Here is a 19,524-nt window from a genome sequence, read left to right on the forward strand (position 1 = left end):
CACAGCCATTTCAAACTTACCTGAGTTATTATAATCGTAAAATAAAGTGGAAAGTATAGTTATTAACCTTAAGGATGTGATCGTTTAGTCTATAGTAATGTTCCTTGGATCTGGTGGTGAGTTCAGCGACGGAGTCGTTGATGCGCCGGATCAGCACGCGGTCCAGCTCGGCGCGGTCCACGGCGTTGCTCACGCTCACCGCGATCGCCTTCACCGACTGGCGCAGGTTCTCCTGGTCTTCTTTAAGATACGAAGACTGGGCGGTAAGCTGCGCAACAAAAAAAACATATTATTAACTCAACCAACTCCACCAAGATAGAAGACACAAGTGAGACGATGACGGGTCTTACCTGTGCAAAACTAATGTCCAGTTTCGAAATCTCCTTCCTAAATTCCGGAATAGTCTTATCAGCCTTATTCTCGATGCTTTCAACATCTTCACGCAATTCTAACATCGATGCGTGTACTTTGTCGAAATCGGATACACTTTGAGTGATGTTCTTCAATTCGTCCCTTAGGTTTTTGGTGTCCAGTTCGAGGAATTCGACTTTTGCAGAGAGAAGGTTCCAGTTGGGCTCCTCGAAACGGTCGAGGCGGCGCTGCACGTCGAGCAGCTGCGTCTGCAAGCTCTGCTGGAACTCGTCGAGCTGGTCCTGGGTGCGCGCCAGGCGCGAGATCTGCGCGTGCACCATCTTGTTGTGCCGGTACTTGTGGCTGTGGGCCGCCTTCGGCTCGCCTTCCTTCACTTCGTGGATATCGTACACATCGTTGTAATTGGCAGTGCTTAGTTCCTCCATCTGCTTCGTTTTAATCTGGGAACAGAAATTTTTTTTTAAATCACTGTTTTATTGATAGTTGATATATAACAACTCAGTGATGCCTAATAAATAACTTGACGTGTATAATAAATGTCGTTCGTTAAATAAATTACTATGACTATATATCATTATATACTCAAAGACCCATATTTTTACATTGAGTTAAAATTAAGAAATTCCTACAAAGTTCTACATGAGCAAAAATAAAAAAAAGATCATCGTCGCGACACGGCACAATCCTTTCAACTCAAAAGCATAATATTAAGCCGAAACCGCCTGCTCCCTCGTAGTTCGAGTACGCTTTGCACAAAGCGCTATAGGTACAGTACAAAAGTTTGCACAGGATGCCGAGCCGCCGTCCTGCGAGCACTTCGGGGCGACGCTGTTTAAGGCTGAATAATGCACACTCAGCCAGCCGAGCCGGTGACGGTATCCCCGCCCCGAGATAGAACGGCCTCATAATTACACTCGCGTAACAGACGGTGTTTAGGAGGGATAAGAATATGTATAGGTACTACCCACCTAAACTGTACGACGGGTATTTTCGGAATATCAGTATATTTATAAACCGAAATAAATGTCATATACTAAGAAAAAGTGACCAAGGCCTCCAGTGCCCCAGGCTGGAATCGAACCAGCGTCCTCTGCTATCGCGGCAGGTGATAAAAACAAATTAAAATATTTCCTGGAAATAATTTAATTTGTTCAAATACTTCATTGTATCAGTATATTTGATAAGATAACTACTTAATTAGTGATAAGTAACAAATTATGTAGTAGAAGTACTCGTATAGTCTGTAGGTATAGTCAGCCAAGAAAGTGGTCTACCACTTTTCGACTATCAATCAGATGGTAGAGTAGAGGTGGTAGACCACTTTCTTGACTGACCGTAGGACCGTACATAGCTATGTAAAATACAGAACATCAGTACCTAATTACTTAGTTACGTTCTTTCGTCAGATTTACAAACTAATACATATTTATGTAAGTTCCCTAATCAAACTATGTCAAACGGTCTCTGAGAAAAACGTATTTAACTGATTTGCAAGACGGAAGTGATCCCATAAGTGTTCCGTAAACAAAGTTTTGTACGGAACACTAAAAAAATGCAATAAAATAGGTAGACGTAAGTTAGCTACTGTGCTATTAATATCTAAATACAAACACTATTCTTTGATATGTCGTACTGCGTGCTACTAATACCCATATGTAAATACCCTACACTGTACCCTATACTGCTGCGTGCACCTGACATCAAACCAATAATTCATTCAATTAAAGGAAGCGGACAAGTAATAGCGAAATGAACGCGCGAATGGCAGCTACCTGATATGCTTCAAATATCGATGTGATGTCAAGTGCAGGTTCGAATTGTCCTGTTCGTCTCACAGGCATTAGATACTTACTGTTCAAGAATCATAAAAAGTAATAGGTATGTACCTCTATAAAAACAAAAATCAAACAGATGAAAGAAAAAATTTTCGCAAATGAAAAAAGAGGTGTTTAGAAAAGTTTTCCGATATGAAAATGAAAACGTTGAAGCTTTAAGGCGAGACCGCGAACAACAAAGCAAGAAGGGATTATGCATGCCACAGGCAGGGCAGGGTGTCGTGACGGCAAGTTTTCATCAAGGAAATGACTATGCATCCCGTCCATGGCTCCACTTTTCATTTCCGCGGACTAATTTCAGCATTGTGTGTGTTTCGAATGAATGATTTCCATGTAGTGGATACCTACTTAGCTAGGTTCTGCGAATGTTAGATAAATACATTCACGATATATACCCACCTATTATTTTTATTAAAACAAAAACACACGTCGATCGAATGTAAGTATCGGTTAATTGCCTTAGTATCTACTTACACGATAGGGCAAAACAACGCGCCATAATTTTGTGTCCCTTGACGAATTTTACTAAGTACCTAGTTTCTTTTTGTAGGTAGGTACTTACAGAAACCGTTAGTACAAAACATACGTGAATTTACTGACATGACAAATAGTATACAGATACCAACCTTACAAAGATCGGGAATATGAGTCAGTTTGTCAAATTAATTCAGCTACTTGTAATCAATTCAAATTTTTGTGAGTCATATTTATGTCTATTTAGAGAACCTTGCTTTCTGAGACTGCAGCTTATTGAGTTGAACATCTCAAAAAATAAATGTATTTGGCAATAAAACTCTAGCAAACTCAGTTCCGATTAAAAATTCAGTATTGAAATTAATTTGGCATTTATGGTTTATTTAGAGAACTTGTACACGGTTGTACTTGTACCTACACGGTTTATTTAGAGAATAACCGGAAAAAGGATGCAGTGCCATTTATTACTTTATTAGGTATTAAACTTATGCAGGTACGTGGAGGCACATTCCAATCTTAATATGATATTGAATTCGGCTGAATTGCATGTGCGGCTTGGTAATTAATTACAAGCGAGATACACGACGAGAATGAAATATTAATAATTGTCCAATCAAAATAATACTGCTTACTGCTAGAGCATTATTCTTGATATAGGAGAGTAAGTAGGTAAATAGTATTTTTTCCGTATTGACGGCGCCATTATAATATCAAATGAGTGTCTCGTTACCAGCTGACCACCTGCCCTAAATCGCCGGCGCGGCAATTAGGACCGGCGAGAACGGGTTTCACCCAAGACGCATGAGGCTGGGCTGGAGCAAGCCCCGTGCGTCTCCATTGAACGCCGACAGCGCGCGCGGCGGCCAGCGTTTACAACTACCGACTGACTCTCTCAGCATGTTGCAACAACAACATTACCGTATTCTATATAAAAATACAAGTAAGTAGTATAGGGTATTCATGGCACAGTCGAAAACATCTTAGAGGAGCCATTTATAATAACGATACATTTTTTTAAAGAACACGTTTTTAGATTTATTAGTTCCAATTGGCACAGACAAACGACATAAAATAAAATGTAGGTAGATGTTGTCCATGTTTGGTGTGCCTATTTATAGAGAATTACCTCTCATATTTCTCAATTCATTAAATTAATTAGGTTACGTGCACTACGCTTGTGCAAACGAGTATTAAGTAGATAAGTTTCCGTTTGATTGGAGCTTTTCATTTATTACTTAAGCTACGTGGCCGTACGGCAGATGAATGGGCATTGGGCAGTAGGTACATCACACAAAGGGATAGCTGGAAACTATTTACGTGTTCCACAAACAGTATTTCTGGTGAAGTGCTAAGCCTTCCGCCAAACCATTCTTCTATTTTCCAACAACGTGGCGATGGAAACTATCTCAAAGCTTACTCCATCCAGATACATATATGGACATGAACGTTCTCTTACAACTAAAGTGCTGTAAATGATGTAAACAGTAAGCTTGAATTTCAATCTTATGTCGCCGCACATTAAAACTATATTGGTGCGCTCTGTACGTAATCTAAACCTTTTTATTTTATTTTAAGACACGATGAGCGTATGACTCGCGCCAGGTGTTCAGCGACTGCACATTCCACTAGCGCGAATGAACAACGCACTTATAATATATGTAAACTCGTGTTCCCTACCAACTTATACACTTTGTATCCATCTTTCTGATACATTTTCATGGTTAAGTAAATTACTATGCTAATATTGAGATATGGCATGCAGAAACGCCTAGGCACCATATCATTAAAAAAGAAGGCCGAAGAGGAAGTGACAAATTCACATCAAATCCCAGGTACACGGAGCTGCGGGCCGAGCCGCTGTGTCATAGTAAATATTAACACGATTCACCGAAATTTACATATTAGACAGCAGTTTTTTTTATAAACTGTCTATTTAATAAGCTTAAATTTTATAAACTGCATCATATTTCGCGATATTGTGGTTGGCTCCATAGTAAAAGTTGTTCAGTACGAGTATGACCTATATATTCACCCCTCAGAGCGCGGTTCCAAAATCACCCTGTGTACCTACTTAAGACGTCTGCAAGGGCGCAGGTGGCAGCCTTGATCATGAGAAGCAAACAAGCCACAACTATTTCAGCAAATGAGAGACACTACACCTACATACCTATTACAGATTATTTTATGACACTGCTTTTGTTTATTACGAGTATTATTGCTTCTCATTACAAATGATATACTTCGATGACGCTGACATTAGGATTTTGTAAAAAAAAAATTTTGAAATTACGCAACTTTGTTGTTAGTAAACTTGGCTTGTAGCCAATAACCCACACCGAGATTAGTGAGAGATAAAAAATAAGTTCAAAAACTAAAACCCGACTACTGCAAATCGCGCTCTAAAAAGTATGAAACAAGATAGAATTCTTATCTGAAATTATTAAACAGGAAATATTATAAATGTTATCATTTTTTTAATAAAAAAATACAACGTAATGTAATTTACTACATTTTTTTATATATTTACAGAGATATTCAAAGGATTTCCGTGGTCGTATGCCAGGATTATAAACTTTAAAGTAAAGTGGCATACGACCACGGCTATCCTCTGAATCTCTGTAAATATATAAAAAAATGTAGTAAATTATATTACGTTGTATTTTTTTATTAAAAAAATGATAACATTTATAATATGTCCTGTTTAATAATTTCAGATAAGAATTCTATCTTGTTTCATACTTTTTATTAGAGCGCGATTTGCAGTAGTCGGGTTTTAGTTTTTGAACTTATTTTTTATTTAATTAATTTTGGGGTCAAGATTTCGTTACTAACTATTTAAAGTTACTTTACTTTTGCGAGAGCGTCCTCAGTATAGAAATGCACAAAGAGCGCCGCATATATCGGGCTGCGCCATCCTTTGGCATGGAGGCGCTTTCTGCGCCCGGCTTTAGAATGCGTACAGCGTGCCTCGTACGTCGGGCTACGCCCGACTCTCTTAGTATGAGGGCGCCGAAGGCGCCCGACTTTGTAACGCCTACAGCGAGCTTCGTACGTCGGGCTACGCCCGACTCTTTTAGTATGAGGGCGCCTTCGGCGCCCGGCTTTGGAACACGTACAGCGTACCTCGTACATCGGGCTACGCCCGACTCTTATAGTATGAGGGCGCCGAAGGCGCCCGGCTTTGGAACGCGTACAGCGCGCCACGTACGTCGGGCTACGCCCGACTCTTTTAGTATGAGGACGCCTTCGGCGCCCGGCTTTGGAACGCGTACAGCGTACCTCGTACGTCGGGCTACGCCCGACTCTTTTAGTATGAGGGCGCCTTCGGCGCCCGGCTTTGGAACGCGTACAGCGTGTCTCGTACGTCGGGCTACGCCCGACTCTTTTAGTATGAGGGCGCCGAAGGCGCCCGACTTTGTAACGCCTACAGCGAGCATCGTACGTCGGGCTACGCCCGACTCTTTTAGTATGAGGGCGCCTTCGGCGCCCGGCTTTGGAACACGTACAGCGTACCTCGTACGTCGGGCTACGCCCGACTCTTTTAGTATGAGGGCGCCTTCGGCGCCCGGTTTTAGAACGCGTACAGCGTACCTCGTACGTCGGGATACGCCCGACTCTTATAGTATGAGGGCGCCGAAGGCGCCCGGCTTTGGAACGCGTACAGCGCGCCACGTACGTCGGGCTACGCCCGACTCTTTTAGTATGAGGGCGCCTTCGGCGCCCGGCTTTGGAACGCGTACAGCGTACCTCGTACGTCGGGCTACGCCCGACCCTTTTAGTATGAGGGCGCGGTAGGGAGGGGAGGGGGCTTTGGAACGCCTACAGCGAGCTTCGTACATACAGCGTGCCTCGTACGTCTCTTGTACGGCTGTTTCCTACATTTTGGCTGATCTAGACTTCTATACCTATTCACGTTATAAAATATTGCAGATCATTAAAAAACACCATGTATATAGTGGCCAAACCAATTTGTTTTGCAAAAATCTCTTTGTATCGCCTTAATTGGGTAATACGCGGATAGAATCCAGAGCGCTTGTAGATTCGTAGTTCGAATTACCTACCCGATAAATTAATGTTTTATCGGGTTCATGTAAGCAAAGCCGGGTGCAAAAGCTAACAATATGTATATATTTGAAATGTGCTAATTGAGCTCTTTACTCAGCTCATTACTTATTTTTATTTTTTTGGTTCGTGACTTTATGACCTCTAGAGGGCGCCGTGTTCATTTTTTTATGACGTCATATAGCCTATAACCAGCGGACGATTAAGACGATTCGAATGACATATCGTTTGTCAAATTATAATGCGTACTTTAGAAGTTCTGAGGGAACAAATGAACATACATACATACATACCCACATACATACCGGTCAAAATCATAACCCTCCTTTTGCGTTGCCGTAGTCGGGTAAAAATAGGTAGGTAAGTGAGTTCAGTCAAATCGTTATGACAAACTTTATCAATTAAAATTATTCGGTTGGAACATAACTAATTTAAATAAAGTAAAGTATTTAAAGGTTGTTTTTGTTCAAATCTGTTTTTTCTCAAGATACTAATTTAAACAAGATAATTTTTAGTAAGGTCCCCCCCACATCAGGCGTCTTTCGAGCGTCGGCATCTACAATTCTATGGCCGCTGCTCGACGCAACGTCGACGCAGCGTCGACGCAACTGCGCAGCGACGCTTTCCACAGCGCTGACCAGACGCCGACAGACGCCGACGCTCGAAAGACGCTAGATGTGGGGGGGCCCTAAGAGTGGTAACTAAGCATTAAGTATTTTGTGAGTACATAACTAACATAAAAATCGAATCATAAATGAAGGTAAGTACACGAACTGAAAAAACCGGAGAAGTGCGAGTCGGACTCGCCCACCGAGGGTTCCGTACTTGGCTCTGCTGCCAGTAATAGTGGCAACAGAAATACATCATCGGTGAAATTTTCAACTGCCCATGAGATACAGCCTGGTGACAGACAGACGGACAGTGAAGTCTTAGTAATAGGGTCCCGTTTTTACCCATTCGGTACGGAACCCTAAAAACGTTGTATATATGTTAGTTGGTGGGCGCGGTCAGGCGTGGCTCACTCCGCGATTTCGTCGCTTTGCTACAAGTAGCTAAAAGTCCATCCGTTCGACCCCAATTTTGGGGTTTGCCATAAGCCGCGCGTGGCGCTGTCGCCACCTAGCGGCCATATCTGTACTGATCGTGACAGACGCGTTTTGTTAGAGAGTGAGGCTTCTGTACCTAGTACTATTATTTATTCTGTGGCGCGGTATGGCGGCATCGGCGGCACGAGGCTCGACCCGTTCCGCAGGCATCGCTCGCAGCGTGCTCGTTTTCCACTCTGGTCTATGCTGCAAGTGCAGATGCAAGCTATTTTTATACTCAATATCGAAGTACTTTTACTAAGTTAAGTATTTATAGTTAAACGCTGTTTATAATGAAGTGGTTAAACATATTTTTAAAGTGACAAAGACAATCTATTGGCAACTGATCTAAGACTAAAAGTAAAGGGTAAGGAAGTAGGTACTTATGGAATTTACTTAATTATTTCTTGTTCTAAATAACTAAATAAATAGGTAAGTAATCTAAATGTTATCAACATTTAAACTATTACTAAAACATAAGTATATGTGATAATATGAGAGCCAAGTTCAATATTCAGAAAATGTGTCGTTATTGACTCGCCGATAAAATAATTGAGATCTAAATTGTCTGTGCTGTGTAGAAAATAAAGGATTTGACTACTTAATTTATCAATACCTGTTTGAGCTACATTTATGAAATATTGTATTCTAGACTAGATAAGGGGCTTGATTAAATGTGCCAAATTTAATGTGGGTCGAAAATAGGTTTCAAGTTGTGAATGGGTCAAAAGTAGCTGGAAATGGTTCGTGTAATATTACACACGGTTGATGCGTCGCCGGTTCTTTGAACTTGCCGCGTGTCTAGTTTACTTACAATTTCATTAACTTGTGGATATAGGTATGTACCTATACTTACACTCTAATATAGTAATATTCGTGTTAAATTCAAACGTATTTTCAAAATACAATCTATGTACTTAGTATTGTTTCCGTAAGAGTAAGTTTTGGAATAGAACTAGCAGTAAGCACCTACTGATAAATTCCGCTACATGACGCTAGATGTCGGCTACGAAATAACGCGCGTTTTGGTAAGAAAATTGATGTATGGAATTACGACTCTTTCTTTACTTATCTCTATGGTTTTGGCTAGGAATTTATTTGCGGTGAGTCGAGAGAGTCTTGGCAGTTTGACTGGGACTTCACTTTGTTAAGCTAAACACATTACGCGCGAACTTTACGCTCTCAACAGTTTAATCTCGTCCTGGAGTACTCCAGAGGCCGATTAGAACCATGTTAGGAATGAAAAATAACCGGCCGTCAACAATATGCTTCAACAAGGTTTTTTATCAGAAAGAAACTCAAACACTTTTGTTCTAATTTGGGTTTTACAGATTTATAAAGTTGTATGGACAATTAAATATTACCTACCACCTACTTAGTACCTACCAATATGTACTATGGGTAACTATAGTCCTACAGTTACCCATAGTACATATACAGTTATACTACATATATATAATAGTACATGTGAATGTACTATTTGTTTAAGTATAGAAATACATGTTAAACGAGCAAAAATCGTTAACTAAACAGTTTATTTATTCAATACGTAAATATTTCCCGTGATTCTAATAAAAACAGAAAAACTTACCAACGTATGTACGTTTTTGGCATCATCATACATGTATTTCAACGGAGTAATATCAAAATAAAGTGTAGTTTGAAAACAAAATGTTAGTATTATAAGTAGAGAGAGTTATAGAATAGTTCGCCTACGTAAAATCAAATTACCTGCTGTGATTTAACCAAGATGTTTAGCTACTAACGAGCTATGATTTTGTATTCCCTAGATCCATTAGGTACCAAAGAGTACATAACCAGTGTTTAAATTACGCATTATGAAACATAGGGACCACTTGAGAGTTAATTCGACGCTGCAGCTTGCGGCTGTCGTTACCAAAACCTCGTAGACCTCGTTAAGTCGTTACTCTTGTTACTTAGCAAAAAATTACTTACCCCGCACGATGTACCTACCTTACTCTGGGCCGACACAATACACCTAAGTATGGTGCATGTTTGATACCTAACTGACAGATTACTGAACCTACCCCTACTTAGTGTAAATTTCATTAGATTGCGTGACGGACGTATTAAGCGCATTTGTGTTAAGACGTAACAGGAGTTGAGTTTTCAATATTTTAAGTCTCCTAAAACTAGTGCGATAAGGACAAGGCGAAAGATCCTGCGTAAAAATCTCAAAAATCGAGGTTTCGTACTCGACTGTTTCCTCCTCCAAAACTTAAACAATCGTAACCAAATTTGGAAATATAAATGATTATGAAATATCTGTGTCGGACCATTTTGCTTATTTGGCTAATTCCATTGATATCAGTTTTGAATACTACGCCTCTCATTGCGGCATAGTGATGAGGCCATTTTGGCCATTTATGAAGAGCTCTAGCGCCTTAAAAAACAAAAATATAAAAAAAAGTAAAACGGTCCGACACAGATATTAACAATATTAATCTGTGTTGAAAAAATCACTGCTATATCATCAATTCATCAAAACCCACGGAGGAAACAGTGGAGTACGTTTGTATGGAGAATTGACCACTCCTGTTGGCTCTTAAATGCAATTTTGTATGGGATTTAGAAAGCGCGCCATTAGCGGGACGTTTTGGAAACTCAAAAAGTACACAAATTAGCCTAAGCATTCGTAACCAAAGAGTGTAGGTACATAAAGTTGGTCAAGCAGATCTTGTCAGTAGAAAAAGGCGGCAAATTTGAAAAATGTAGGCACGAAGGGATATCGTCTCATAGAAAATTTGAATTTCGCGCCTTTTTCTACTGACAAGATTTGCTTGACCGTCTATATATCGGCAAATCTGTTTATTTGAGCTTTATACTGGCTCGCGTTTTTAGGGTTCCGTACCCAAAGGGTAAAACGGGACCCTATTACTAAGACTTCGCTGTCCGTCCGTCCGTCCGTCCGTCTGTCCGTCTGTCACCAGGCTGTATCTCACGAACCATGATAGCTAGACAGTTGAAATTTGATTTCACAGATGATGTATTTCTGTTGCCGCTATCACAACAAATACTAAAAACAGAATAAAATAAAGATTTAAATGGGGCTCCCATACAACAAACGTGATTTTGGACCAAAGTTAAGCAACGTCGGGAGTGGTCAGTACTTGGATGGGTGACCGTTTTTATTTGCATTATGGTACGGAACCCTTCGTGCGCGAGTCCGACTCGCACTTGCCCGGTTTTTTTAAATTAGAGGTAGAATAACAGCCGGCCGGCCGCGGCCTGTGCGAGGGTCGTTTTTAGCGACAATGCAAGCTTCGCTTAATCCTCGCCGTGCCGTTTGGCGGTACGTTCACACGCTCCAATTTCGCGTCTTTGAGTTTACCTGCACATGCTCATACTATACGCATATATATGTTCTATATAAAAGACTATACAGTGTGGAAAGATAAGTCGGGCCCTTGAGAAAAACTACCTTAAATCCTTAAGCAGGCTCATTTTACTTAAAGGAGACATTCCTTTATTTTTTAAAAGAAACAAAATTGCATTCAAAGTATTTTTCTTTTTTTTTTATTTGTCTTGTCTAAAAATATTGAGTACTAAATATTAGATTTTATGGATATTTTGTACGACAGACGAGTGTAAGACCTAATGTTTCTTGGAGAAATGTTATCATTAACATTAACTGTATCGACTAGTAGAATAAAATTGCGAGTTTTTATTTTTTGGAATTTTTAGTCGGTTCGAATTCGGGCGAGGCAAGCGATGTTTAAAAAATCTTTGAATGCAGTTTTGTTTCTTTTTAAAACTAGAGGAATGTCTCCTTTAAGTAAAATGAGCCAGCTTAAGGATTTAAGGTAGTTTCCCTCCAGGGCCCGACTTATCTTTCCACACTGTATATCATCGAGCCTCTTTTACCACGCGCTGATAATTTAATCGCCGTTTATGTTGTTAGTGGTCTGCATTGGTTTGAGGGTTGTTTATAATTAATGCTATTTGATTTTTAAACTAACTTTGCTACTAGGACACTTTTAATGACCGAGTGAAGCACAGGTCTCCGTTTCAAGTGGGGCATAAATGCTTTTGTATGTCTGGATGTCCTCCTCTACTAGAGTAGAGTAGTAGAGTAGAGTAGTAGAGAGAGCAGAGTAGTTGCTGTAGACAGCAATTCTTGAAATTTTGTGAGCAGTTTCATTAATTAATATAATAGGCTTTTTCGACGATTCCGTTTTTGAAACTTTTTAATAATGGCGGACTAAATTATTTAGAAGTAGCTGTATGGTTTTGTCATACCCATTACTTACTTCTAAATCGAGCTCTTTTTTGGCAGTAATCTAAGTGGATATTAGTAGTATACCTACTTATAATAGTAAGTGCTTGGGCCCATTTAGTGTTCATATTTAGGGCCGAGCATCCGCATACAAAAGTATGTAATTGCATTGCGCCGAGTATTGATATAGGTAGATGTGAAGCTGCCCGGTTCGCTGACCCTATTTTTCGTTTTGTATCGCTCTCGCGACGCTCCAATAGCGATCTGTGAAAGGAGCTGTCCACCTGTGCGAAATCAAGGTTATTTGATTTGTAGTTGATAATTTATTTATTTGTTTTTGCTGTGTAAGCAAATGGTTTCTGAAAGCATTTTTTTGACAATACCTTTTCACCGCAACGGTTTTCGAAAGTTTCATTTAGTACATACCTACATATAATTATATATAGGTACATTTAATAACGAATAAAGCATATTTAGTGTAACATTATTATTTTCATAAACGTGGTTGTCGGACTAAAGCCTATTACTTATTATTAAGAAGCAAATAAATGCCTATTATTCTGAAATATATCGAATACATCAATAACGATTTACTACCTTAATATCTAAATATCTACCTATAGTCTTACCTATCTATATTTATTACGATATTTATCTATAACGTGAATATTACACGACTGTCCAAAAAAAGTTGTGAGTTAAGAGTTTGTGAGTTATTACTATACAGGGTGATTCATGAGACGTGAGCAGGACTAATCCTGCACACTCAGTAACTGATAATTGATCGATCACCGTCGTATTTAGGTGAAACAACCACACCTTTTCTTATTTTTTTACTTTATGGCGAGAGCAAATTTAATTCTCTACAATCATGGTCACCCTACAAGATCTAATTAATAAACATAAAACCTCTTTAACCGTAATGACAGCATTATGATTACGAAGAAAATAAACTGTCAAACTTGAGTGAGATACGAGTTTTCAAAAGTAACCAAACCGCGATGACATTCAATTTGACACAGAATATCGGTAGTTTAGTATTCTAATTGTAGGGTGACCATGCATGTCGTAAATAAATTAATAACTTTTTTTTTCAACACGACTAGAAAATTAACGTTAACCTCACTAATACTGATACGAAACAGTTGCTTATAATTTACGAAATGCGCAGTGTTAGTCCTGCTCACGTCTCCTGAATCACCCTGTATTTTTGAATTATGTTTTAATGCGCGTTATTTTTAGCAGACCTTAGCAATACAAACAATATAAGTACGCCGCGTTATGCAAAATATTTGCCACGTATGTACCTACCTAGATAGGTATACTAATCCAATTTGTTTAATGTTGAATACCCGAATCACCTCTAGACATTGATTGATAAGATACGGTCTTAATCCGATAATGAATCTGGTCACTGAGAGATCTGACCGCAGTAATTGCGTTTACCAACGCGGACCTGGAGACGGTCCAGTGTTAGGTATGCTCCCATATTTAATCAAACAATCGGTCGCCCGGCCAGTCCCGGGGTCCGCCTCGCAGTGCGTGCGACCTCACGAACTTACGAACTTGCCGATATTCAAACTCTAAACAAGTTATAATAGGTACTCAATTACGAACGCAACGGTCGCCAACGGTTATGATCACAAACCGTGAAGAGGGATAACACCTGTTATTAAAACTCCTCGACAAGCAATAATAGACTTTATAAACGTAATGCAGTAAAATAAAATTCGTAGCATAATGGTTGCTATAATCGACTATAATCAAATAAACTCGAACTCATAATGTATGCCATATTTTAATAAGACAGTAAATAGGAACTAGGCGGGGTGACTTTGTGCTCATTCAATCAGAAAGTGAATAACAATTCACTCTCGTTTAAGGTAATACTAATAGGGGCAGGCAGGTTTTACATGTTCACGACAGGGTTCGACAGGATAATTATGAATGATAGTTATCTTGATAATTATCGTGATTTTTATGCCTGATTCGATTTGATAATAACCTAATATTTATAAAATCGGTAGGTATGTTTAAAATAGCACCATCCATACCTGGGATAGTTATGAAAGACTATAATTACCTGGATAAATTCGAACCCAGGTTCACGATTGTATAGTTTCTATACTCCCTGTACGTAAGAGTTAGTGCCAAGACAAGATAATGTGAATTCAAATAATATTTAGTATCCTAAATAGATATATATGTATCTTTCAATCTACTTAGTTCAAATGAGTGTAACATTTAAAAAATAAAATAATTATTATATATCTAAGTATTCTCATTATTTATAATTTTTACCCCTAATAAAGTTAATTGAACTGGGAGACCGAAAAGCTGGCGGCTTCCTCGTAGAACGTATCAGCATTGCGATATTATAGCATAAAACTCTGGGGAAACAGCTACAAATACAATGTGGAAGCCATGTTCATTATGCAAAAAAGGGCTATTAGAACAATAGTTCGCATTCCCCAATATGAGTCTTGTAGGGAACATTTTATGCGGCTGAAGATATTAACATTGCCCTGTTTGTACATACTTGTTCTTCTCACGGATCTTATCAAACACTTAAAAAACTATGAAAGCCAGAAAGAGCAGGAGGCCAGAATGTCATCTAGAAGGAAAGATATACAAAACAAGATAGTGCCAAGACTAAATATTATGAAACACGCGGCTTGTTATCAGAGCGTCTTCTTGTTCAATAGTCTACCATTAGAATATAAAACTATTACCAACTATCGCATTTTCAATGCAAGACTACAGGAGTTTCTTTTAGGAAAATGTTATTATTCTGTAATAGACTTCATAGATGATAAAGATAATTAATTATGTATATTTTCTTTTCTCGTATGATAACTGCCTGTATGACTTAAATAATAACTATTAATAATACCTAAATTTCTACGAGATTATTAGTTCTGTCTTATGGAGGTGTAATATATTGTTATACTGTAAATATTATTGTTATATTAATGTTAATTAAGATAGTTATATAGAATGACATTCAAACACAATGTATATTGTTAGTGAATAAAAAAAAAAGAAAAAAAAATGAAAGATACGACTCATACGACGAGGAAATGCCGCCAGCAAGCTTGGTACAATGGCTCAAGGGCCTATTTATTAGATATTAATTTAGTTTAGAATTTGTACTGTAACCTCTGTATATATATTTTATGTAAATTAATTATTTAATAGTATTAGCAATAAGTAAGAATAACAAGTTTACCACGGAACCTAAAAAACTACCTAGAATGTTTAATCAGACTAATAGAAAGTATAGAAACCAGAACTGCATAGGTAACATAATTTTTTTTATTATTGTTATGCCTGTCAAAACCTACGCATAAATTTCCCACTCATAAATTGCGCGCCTTATGGCAGGAATCAAATTTGCTATAGCGCATAGTCAATTTCATAAAAGCAAACTGAATTCTGTACAAGTAAATATATGTGGAGGGAAGAAATAAACTCCCATCGACCCCGCGAGATGTTATCGCTCGATTATACATTTTCGTTATTCCATAACGTTTCATACTTTCGCCAAACTACACCAGAGCCTATCCAATTTACCTATCCTATTGAAAGCAGTAGACCTGCCCATATACATTTGTACATAAGCATAATATATTTATTCTCGTGTATGAGTGATCATCCTTGTTCTTTCTATGTTACACAGGTGGATGTTGCAATTTTTCTTTGATTGGTTTGGGAACAGCCCGCATGGTCTATCTTATGACTACAAGGTCTCCGTCCAAATAGGTACCTAATTACGGATTTTAATCTAACGAAATAAAAATAAGAAAATGTATATTATACTAGACTAGACAAAATCACTTAGTATTGAGCTGGTATCTACTTAGTAAAAAATCAAATTCATGTCAGCAATTTACGCTTCATAAGATGCGATTCCCTATTGTAAGATGATGAGGGTTCAACGGGTCCTCTACGGACGAATTGAAGCTCATCTTTAGAGAACACATTTAAAAAAGGGTCAGAGCATTACGCTTTTGCAGTTATGATAAATGGTTTTATAAATGATGTTGGCAAACTAACATAAATAGAATTTCGATAGGCACCTAAATTGTATCCTGCGGGCGCAGCACGGTTCCATTTTTATCGACTATCACTATGCGCGTCCCTTTCGCACTTACATACTTGTTAGAACGTGACAGGTATGGTGACAAGGGATAAAAACGCCACCGTGCTACGCCGCCTGGGCACATAAGTGATAACTCTCAAGACGTAGTATTTTTTTTACCGTCAGTCGAAAGCTATGCAGACAATTTTGTTAGGGCTACAATAAACTAAATTGCTGGTTGAAGTTTATAGTTAATTACATAACTAGGGCCCGGAATTATGGTGCGGCTTTTGACAATTTAAGGAAATAACACCGCTGTTTATCGAAAACATCGAGATTTTTTTTATTTGTGTCGTAGTTAAATCATACCTCAAACTTTCTGCTGACACGTATTGTTTTCGATGGTCGGTGATGAAAAAAGGCCGAAATATCCGATATTTTAATCCGTGTCATTTGCTTTATTGAAATGAGTAAGTACAGTCAAGGAATTTAAATTCCGACCCATTTCGTACTTTGTCACAGTGACAATCAATATGAAAGCCGCTAGAGACCTCATACGGTTGTCACTGTGACAAAGTACGAAATGGGTCGGAATTTAAATTCCTTGACTGTACATATAACTATAATTACGAAAACCTTTGTATTTTCTAACGAGTTGATAAGCTATGTAGGTAGGTATTAGCTCGCAACTGTTATTTTATTTACCTATACATAAGTTAACCGTATTGATAGTGTAATAAAAATTAAAATTATTAAAAAACAGAGTCAATAAGATATCTATGCCTAAAAAGTGACTGGAGATGAGAAAATAATGAATCCCGGAAAGAAACAAATGGTGCATTCGTACAATTCACACTTTTGGGGAAACTTGTTATACTCGTAACTTAGACAAAATGCTTTGTTTCAAATCAGAAATACGCGGTTATTATGACGGTAATTATGAACGATAATTGGACGATGGAGTAGAATGCTACTCCAACTAATGAGTTTCATTTTAAAAAAACTATTATGTAGGTACTTACCTACATATGTAGATTTCATTATGTGTAGAGTTAAAGGTGACTCAGCTCAGGTAAGAAAGAACATCAAATTTTATGAAAGCATCTCATAACAATCAGTCTGATTGATATATCTAATATGTATTCTCATTTCTTTTATTAATTTTATTTTCTTTTCCTTTTGTAAGATTTTGATATGTTTTCTGAAAGAGCTACTACGTATTTGTATGATTTCATGTACATATATGTTTATTTTTTATATCAAATTTTATAAAGTTATGTACTCACTGAGTATAATTGCATGAATTCTATAGTAATTTAAATTGTATGTGTCTTAATTACTCCTAATGCATGTTAATTTTAAGATGTAATAATATTTTGAAAAGATGAGTCCCGCCGAGTTTGTTGCCGGTCCCATATTGGAATACCCTCCTCCAATTGAGGGGGGATTCAAATCTTCTCGGGGCAGAGGTGTACGGTTGGAGCCGGTTTAGGTTTGTTTGACGTTCATAAGCGCATTGTAATATGCCTACTTGAATAAACTATTTTTTATCTTATCTTATCTTACTAGATTCATAGCAAAAAAGCGTACGAAATCTTCCCACCTTCCCCTATAGTTGCACCAGCGAAAGGAATGCACAATGCCTATTTACATATAATAATATTCTTATTTAATATTCGTATTATCCTTTGCCATGAATTAACTTTTTGACGATTGTCGTGCAGTGCGGTTTCGACTACAAAAGACGGACAAAGGCTTTGTATAAGTACACTGGCGTTCAAAAGTGCATGGACACGTTTCAACCGTCATACTAAGGCATTAGGGGAGACCGAGATGAGTTGTGACAGAGGAGAGTTGTGACATTGTCGATTTTTTGGAATCTATTAACTAAAAACTAGGTCGCAATAGCGCGCGTTTGTTAGTTCAAGTTGCGAGCTAACAAACGCACACTGTTGCGAGCTCACTAACAGTTATTAGATTCCAAAAATTCGACAATGTCACAACTCTCCTCTCTCACAACTCATCTCGGTTTCCCCTACGGTCGACATCTATCCATGCACTTTTGAACGCCACTGTACAACGGTATTATTTTTCCGATAAGTAAAAGTTTACTTTGAAATCAAAATATTACACTACACAAAAAACAAGTCATGCACAGTATGCAGTGTATGTATGATACTTATTCAAATACATTGTAGGAATGTTCGTCAGGTTTAAAATAAGCAAAGCAGCTGATGTATTTTTAATATGTCGTTACTCTTCTGGCTTAGTTTTAGTGCTTACGTATCAAATATTAACAGAATGTCAGACCAAGAAAAGTCTGCAGCGGATTTAATACCCCACGCAGTGAAAGTGTTATTTTAAACGTCAAACTTCCGTGGAATTATGACGTATAAATGACACTTGCACTGCTTGGGCTATCAAATCCGTTGCAGACTTTTTTTTGGTCCGACGTCCGACTCTATGATATGATACACCGTGCCAGGCTCTAACGAGCCTAAAAAGTTTGTTTATGATTAGTACTTGGGTCATAGTGAAAATATCTGGACTGGCCACTTAGGAATAATAAGTCGTCTCGTATATCAGAATTCTGAAACTTTCAGTATGGCGCACGTAAGTACGAGTACGAATCTATCTGATACGAGGCATGGCACGGTATGAGGATAATTAGAAATGGAACGGTCACTCACCTCCTTGGAGAGAGAGGCGATGAGGGCTCGGTGCTCGGCCCGGGCGTCGCGCGCCAGCCGCGCCTCGTACTGCAGGCGGCCCACCGCGCCGTCCAGCTTGTCCACGCGCGCCTCCTGCGTGCGCGCCATCTGCCCCAGGTCTGACGACTCCACCAGAGCTTGCTTCAACTATAACAAACAAATTTTCCATGTTTACCACGCTGATAAGTAGGCAGGCATAAGTAGGCATTTTCACAGGCCACAGAGCAACATAGACCTACGTGCATATGCATAAAGTTAAATTTCAGTTTTGACACTTAGGTGACGTGGCGTCCGATTGACTGCGTTTCAGTTTGACACGGCGTTGAAAAGGTTAAAGTTATGAAAATAGACAAGCCTGAACAAATAGGAAAAACAAGTTGAGAACTGCCTTAGTCGCATGTCGCATTTTCCAATTGCGATGCAAATGCGTTGACGACAACGGTGTACCTCACCATAATGTACCTAAATACATTAAGTTAAATTTCCAAATAACAACATCATTCTTCTTAAATAGGTAACGTAAATAAAATTTGAACTAAAGAGGTGCTATACGAAGCCGTATTACTTTTACGGAGTAGGTACTTACTCGTAATTAATTACTTACAAAACAGCGAATTGTTATTAGCTATTTGTTTGCAAACTATCCTGCTAGCACGGTAAAGTTTCT

At 38.5% G+C, this 19,524-nt stretch overlaps 1 protein-coding gene across 1 annotated transcript in view; it reads right to left on the bottom strand.

Moving 5' to 3' along the window:
* LOC134679316 (protein scabrous) overlaps positions 1 to 19,524 on the bottom strand; it is a 35,902-nt gene that overhangs the window by 4,089 nt on the left and 12,289 nt on the right. The window contains exons 3-5 of the mRNA XM_063538219.1: positions 18,837 to 19,004; positions 351 to 812; positions 68 to 268 (exon numbers count right to left, since the gene is read on the bottom strand). Coding sequence (XP_063394289.1) covers positions 68 to 268; positions 351 to 812; positions 18,837 to 19,004 — 831 coding nt within the window. The remainder of the gene's footprint in view (positions 1 to 67; positions 269 to 350; positions 813 to 18,836; positions 19,005 to 19,524) is intronic.

The sequence above is a fragment of the Cydia fagiglandana genome, chromosome Z (assembly GCF_963556715.1).
Source record: "Cydia fagiglandana chromosome Z, ilCydFagi1.1, whole genome shotgun sequence".
Classification (NCBI taxonomy): domain Eukaryota; kingdom Metazoa; phylum Arthropoda; class Insecta; order Lepidoptera; family Tortricidae; genus Cydia; species Cydia fagiglandana.